This window comes from Triticum urartu, chromosome 5A, assembly GCF_056163025.1.
Source record: "Triticum urartu cultivar PI428250 chromosome 5A, HENAU_Tu73, whole genome shotgun sequence".
NCBI lineage: Eukaryota > Viridiplantae > Streptophyta > Magnoliopsida > Poales > Poaceae > Triticum > Triticum urartu.
The window spans coordinates 552790846-552797032 of record NC_141877.1 but is presented as its reverse complement, the minus strand read 5'-3'; the positions used below and the strand labels follow the sequence as shown (position 1 = coordinate 552797032).

General features: G+C 54.7%; 1 protein-coding gene across 2 annotated transcripts; it reads left to right on the top strand.

The window, feature by feature from the left end:
- The first annotated feature begins 3447 nt into the window (after nt 1–3447).
- LOC125510510 (protein WHAT'S THIS FACTOR 9, mitochondrial) lies at nt 3448–6067 on the top strand. 2 transcript variants are annotated; one of them, XR_015602674.1, is made up of 2 exons: nt 3448–4917; nt 5777–6067. XR_015602674.1 is itself a non-coding variant. In XM_048675718.2 (1 exon), the coding sequence occupies exon 1, from the start codon at nt 3542–3544 to the stop codon at nt 4802–4804; it is 1263 nt and encodes a 420-aa protein (XP_048531675.1). In that variant the 5' UTR covers nt 3448–3541; the 3' UTR covers nt 4805–5146. The 2 variants fall into 2 exon arrangements, 1 of the variants encoding a protein (XP_048531675.1); XM_048675718.2 differs by lacking the exon at nt 5777–6067 and having other exon boundaries at nt 3448–5146.
- The last annotated feature ends 120 nt before the right edge of the window (nt 6068–6187 follow it).

Genomic DNA, 6187 nt, shown 5'->3' with positions numbered 1-6187 from the left:
CATTTGAAATTTAACATCCTGGAACAAAGAGCCTAACTCGGAGAGATCATACTTTGTTGTAGTGATAGCCTGTTTTAGTACCATTGAATCTACCTCGAACATCACCTGATGGCACCCCATCTGAACAACTATATTAGAGCATCTCCAGCCGCGCCCCAACCGCCCCCAAGGCAATTTTTTAGCGCTGGCGTCTGAAAATTGGCTCAGTCGCGCCCCCAGGATCTCGTTTATCGCCGGTTTGGGCCAAAAAAACAGACGGCGAACCCGAGCCGAACCCAGGCCCCCGGGGGTCGCCTGGGGGCGCTTGCCGAAGCGAAAAGGCGTGTGGGTCTGCTCTGTCGGCGAGAGAAGTCATTTTTCCCGCCGATCCCCCTGCTTTCCCCCTCCGTTTCCCTCCATTCCCCCTTTCTCCCGCCATTCTCATCCCTCTCCCCTCTCCATCTGGCCGCCATGCCGCCGAAGACGTACATGGCACCTCGCGCTGCTACTGATGCCACCGCCACCCAGCCGAAGCAGAGGGAGCAGAGGGCGCCGTCGTCCAAGCCTCCGGGCATATCTAACGCCGACTGGAAAGCGGAAGTTCAGCGCAGGGAGACGGTCACTGCCGACCGGCTGAATAGGGCCAACGCCAAGAAGGCTCGGGACAAGGCGATGCTCGCGGCGGCGGCAGCTGCGGCCGTGGCGGAGCAGGCAGATCGCGCGGCGGAACAAGCAGAGGCTTCTCGCGCGGGGATGATGAATTTGCCCGTCGGCCACGGCCCGTACGCTCCCTGGAGCCAACAGAGCGTCGGGTCGCCGGTCGGCTTCTCGTCGTCGCCACACCCATGGGGGTGCATGCCCTCGCCTGGCTACGCTGACGGCGACGCGCACGACAGGTTCAACCCCAACATCACCTTTCCACATGGCCACCCGACCCAGCGCACGCCCTCACCCGCGTTCCGCCGGCGTCCAGTACCCCCCGCACACCTACTCACCGCCGGCCTACGCATCCTCCCTGACGCCACCTCTGCGCCATGGCGCGCTGCTCTTCTCACAAGCCTCCTCATCGCATCTCGGCGACCCCAACGCGACGGAGGCCGACATGGATGACATCATCACGACCGGCTCGGCCGCCGCCGCCTCCCCCGGCTTCACAGCCCAAGAAGATACAATTGACCTGAACGGCGACATGGATGGCGAGCTCGACTACGACAAGGAGGAGCCAGAGGAGGAGGAGGAGGACGAGGAGCCGACGCCTGCTCCGGCGAGGAAAGGGAAAAAGAAAAAGCGGGCGGCCAGGACACTTGTTCCTCGGCACAGATGGTGCAGATGTTCACCATGTATCGCCAGGACAACAACACCGACCAAGATTTCAAGTACCTCCACGTGTTCTCCTGGATCGAGAAGTGTGAGAAGTGGGAAGAAGTCCGGTGCACCCTCGCCAAGGCCAAGGAGACGTACAAGCCGGACGCGCCGACACCGGGCACGGACGATGGGCGCCTGGACGGCAACAAGCGAGCCAAGTCGGCGAAGGATGCCACGCCGGCTATCATGCATCTGCAAGAGTCCATTGAGCATTGCATCGCCGACGCCAAGACCCGCGCCGCCCAGAGGGAAGAGAAATCCGAGGCGCGATGGTCGGCATTGATGACGAACATCGCCATCAAGCTCGACCTGCTCCGGACCAACATCGCCGCGAAGAAGAGGAACACCGATCTGGCTTTCCTGATGGGGGGGTGGGCGGGGCAGACATGTTATGGGGGCGCTGGGGGGCGAACAAGTGGAGTTTCTCTTAGTTGCTTGTTGTAGTGCTGAAGCTTCAGCATGCAGGGGATTTGAGACATTCTCCAGATTACCTGCACCAGCTGCTAATAGAATGCCATGGTCATTTCGAATTGCAAAGCCCCATCCGCCTGTATGTTCTGCTTCAAAGAAGGCCCCATCTGTATTTATCTTCAGGGTTTCAGTAGGAGGAGGCTTCCGTTTTTGCTCCATCGTCCTCTTCAGCTCATTCCTTTGTGACCTGGACGAAATACAATCAAGTAGGTGATACTCAATAGATGATGATACTTCGGAGATGGTTCTCATTGTATCACCAATGTTTGCTTTATTTCTTTCATGCCACCACAACCACAATAAGAAACAAACCTTTAAGCATTCCTTCTCCTTGAGTTTAAATATTTCCTCACAAAAAGTTTTTGAATCTGGACAGAGGAGAAGCTTAAGCCTGATGTGTTCAAGTAATGATACTGTTTAGATCACTAATACAAAGGAAATGCAGTAGTGGACGAGCTGTTTGATGTGTCAGAGCAACTCTAGCAGACTCCGCATAACGCGCGAACCCGCATAATTCCGGCGAGTATACGGGCTCGACCCAATTTTCTAGCCAGAACAGAGCCCGTATACTCGTCCGGCCCGCAATTTTTTTTGCCGCAACCCACAACCGTTACCCCCAAAGCAGTATAACTGCGGGTTTGTGGGGCAGATGCGGGTCGAAACCCTACCCCCCCGCAGCCGTGTTTCTCCCCATTCCCCATCGCGTCGCTCGATTTCTCGCCGCCGGCTGCCGCGCGCAAGCCTGCGAAAGCCATGGACGGCTCTCGGGATGAGGCGGAGCGCCGCCGTCGCGTCAGATCTGACGCCGCGCGCAAGCAGGGGACGCGTCGGTGGCTCAACCGCGGTTCCCGACCGCCACCGGCGTTCGATCGCCACGAGCTTGACGACTTCGATCGTGAGCTCGCCCGCCGCCACCATGCCTTCTCGGGCAACTAGTCCGCGGGGAGCTCATCGGGCGCATCGAGCTCGCGGCTCATTCCGGTGAAGAGCGAGCCGAAGGAGGAGATCTCGCCCCGCGCCGTGCCCGATGCACCACCGCGCCGAGGCGTCATCGGGCCCGAGGACTACCTCCCCCCGGGGCAGGAGGAGCTCCTCAAGCGTGTCGTCCTCGAGCGGTCGGCGAGGGAGCAGGAGCAACTACCGCACGAGCTCCGGTGAGCTCAATTTTGTGTAGTGGTACGGTAGCGTAGGTCCGTTCTAGCTCTGGCGTACTTATATGTAATATATGCATGCTGTGTACGAACTTATGCGAAGAAGAACTAACTATGTGAAGAAGAACTATCTGTGCGAGCGAGTTCCGGCGAGCTTTTGCTTAAACTTCTCCCACGAAACAAGTTTTTTAAAATTTTACGGGTTTGGATACAGTTTTTATTCTGTCACCGTGATTTTCAGCCTACATAAACGCCCCATGCAAACTGCAAACGCAGTTTATAGTTCGACAAAATACGGTTCTGCTGGAGATGCTCTCACGAGGGCGCTGCCGTGGGAACTTTCCCCATCGGGGGAGGTGAGGAGATTTTTTCTTCGGAGAGTTTTTTCTTTCTTCAGCCCGCAACAGACAACGCGGTCGGCCCGGCGGCAGTTTGCGGGCCTTTTTTCCGGGGCTGCGTGGCGGCCCATGTCCGGCGCCGCTTGCACTAACCCTTGACCCGCGCCGCCTCCTCCTCCTCCTCCCCACCACCGCCGCATTCCCCAACCAAAACCCCTCCCAAAACCGCCCGGAGAAATGCCGCTGCTGCCGCGCCGGCCGCCGGCGGCGCTCTACGTCCCGGTGCGGGGCCTCCTCGAGGCCCGCGTGCCGTGGGGCCGGGACCGCGCGCTGGACCACGTCGTGGAGCGGGAGCGCCACCTCGTGCCCTTCCTCCTCACCAAGGACGCGCTCCTCACGGCCGCGCCGCCGCCGCACGCCGTGCCGCTCCACGCGCTGCCCTCCACCATCCCCTTCCCCTTCCGCCCGCTCCGCTTCCTCCGCCTCTACGCCTCCGCCTTCGCGCTCTCGCCGCACCCCGTCACCGTCTCGCCCACGCACAGGCTCAGCGCGCTCCACCTCGACGAGGCGCAGGCCGTCGACGCCACCCGCGCCGACGCCGCCGACCGCCTGCTGCGCCTCCTCATGCTCGCGCCCTCCCGCGCGCTCCCGCTCCACCTCGTCGCGCGCATCCGCCTCGACCTCGGCCTCCCCTCCGACTTCCCCCGCTCGCTCCTCCCGCACTACCCGGACTACTTCGCGCTCTCCGCCGACGGCCGCCTCCTCGAGCTCGTCTGCTACCGGAAGGACCTCGCCGTGTCGGCCGTGCAGTCCTACGCGCAGCGGACCGGCGGCTACAAGGTCGGCGACCCCATCGCCTTCCAGCTCTCGTTCCCCCGTGGATTTGAGCTCGACAAGAACGTTCGCAAGTGGCTGGATGAGTGGCAGAAGCTGCCTTACATCTCGCCGTACGAAGATGGTTCACACCTGGCTCCGAGGAGCGACATCACGGAGAAGAGGACTGTGGCGGTGCTGCACGAGGCGCTCAGCCTCACTGTGGGGAAGAAGATGGAGAAGGAGGTTTTGGTCAAGCTTGGGGAGGCTCTTAGGCTACCGCCGGGGTTCAGGAAGGTGCTTGCGAGGCACCCAGGGATTTTCTACCTGTCGCATAAGCTGAGGACCCAAACGGTGGTGCTCCGGGAAGCCTACCGGAGGCATATGTTGGTGGACAAGCACCCAATGATGGGGATAAGGTATCAGTTCCTGCATTTGATGCATATGGGGAGGGAGGAGGCTGGTAAAGCAAAGGGCAAGGAGAGGAAGACAGTTCGTGGCGACCAAATGATGGGAGACGACTATGGTGCAGATGGGGAGAATGAGGATGACTATGATGATGAGGAGGATGAAGAAGAGGATGAGGAGAACATTGAAGCGGGTGTTGCTTCACAGGACGAGGAGAGCGATGATGAGGATACAGAGAACAGGGGAGAAACTGGAGAACCGCAGCAAGCCGCTAACTGAGACAAGAACCTGCATCATAGTTGGTCTTGTGATGTTGGTGGTGATGTGTGTTTGAATTGCATGAATATGCTTGAAGACCTAGCAACATAATGTACAATCAGCTTCTATAACAGGTACCAAACCTACTAGAAGATGGTTCTTATTTTTGTTTAACTAGGTTGTGAAGTAGCTGGTGATTATTAAGTGAAATCATCCTTGTTGTACCATGGTGGCTTCACCTAAGTTAATCATATATATCTTAGTTTTTCAGGTAGATTACTGAAAGCATGATAGCTATTGCCATTCTCTCATGTTCAATAAAAAAGACTGCTGATCACAATTAAAGCTGCAAATTTATCCTTCCGTGTTCTGATTAGAATTTGTTTTCTGTCCATAGCAAATCGATTGAGGTGATCCTTGCTATTGGTTGATTCTCAGTGAATTCTTTTATGTACCAACTTGTTGCACATGGATACCACTGATATCTTTATAAAATTTTAAGGATTTAAATCTACAGGCGTGCTCCTGATTTACTAATGAGAACGATATATTGAAAGGATGCCGCATAATATTAATGTATGTGACAATGTTATTCTCATTGATATCAAAGTTGAAAATGTATCTCTTCGAAGGAAAAACTCGAATCAGGCATATACTTTCATGAGAATAAAAATGAAACACACACACAGAAACCCTTCTGTTTCATCTCCGTTCAGATATTAAAAGAATTGCTGCATTAACTGTACTAGTAAAACTGCAAACATGGGGTAATGTTTGTACAGTTAACCATATTATTTGGTAATTTGGAGGTATGTTAGATTACTTTTTCTGTTGACAACAGTTCTCATCTATCTGCATACCTTTAGCAGACAACAAGATATTGGTTAACTATCAACACATCGAAATATCATGATTTTAGATTGAGGCTCATCGCGCTGTTCCATTTACTTGCAATGAAACAACTGTCGATGTTATACATCATGCATGATACAGGCCGTAAGGGATAGAATTTAAATAGAATCCAGGACAAAAAGGAAACATGCTAGAAGGATAAGAACATCAAGCGCCAGCTTGAGTGCCATATCCTGGGAATTACTGCTTCGGGGATTCCAGAGCCCAGCATCAGAACAGTCTTTCGCTTCTTCACACAGAGCCAAGCCATCAAAATATATGAGGTAATGGCAATTTTGTTTTCATGAAGCCTGAGAAAATGTTTTGTTGATGAAGATCTTAATAAGCTTGTAGGTTCCTGAGATTCTGCTTTCTTACTGTCTGAACTGCTACAGCTTCTGTTGATGCTGAGGAAAATTATATAATACAACTGTGCTTTGGTCCGTTGTGGCTCCATATCTATAACAACACTAGCATTACCTTTCTCTGTGAAATGAAAATCGCCTGAGAATC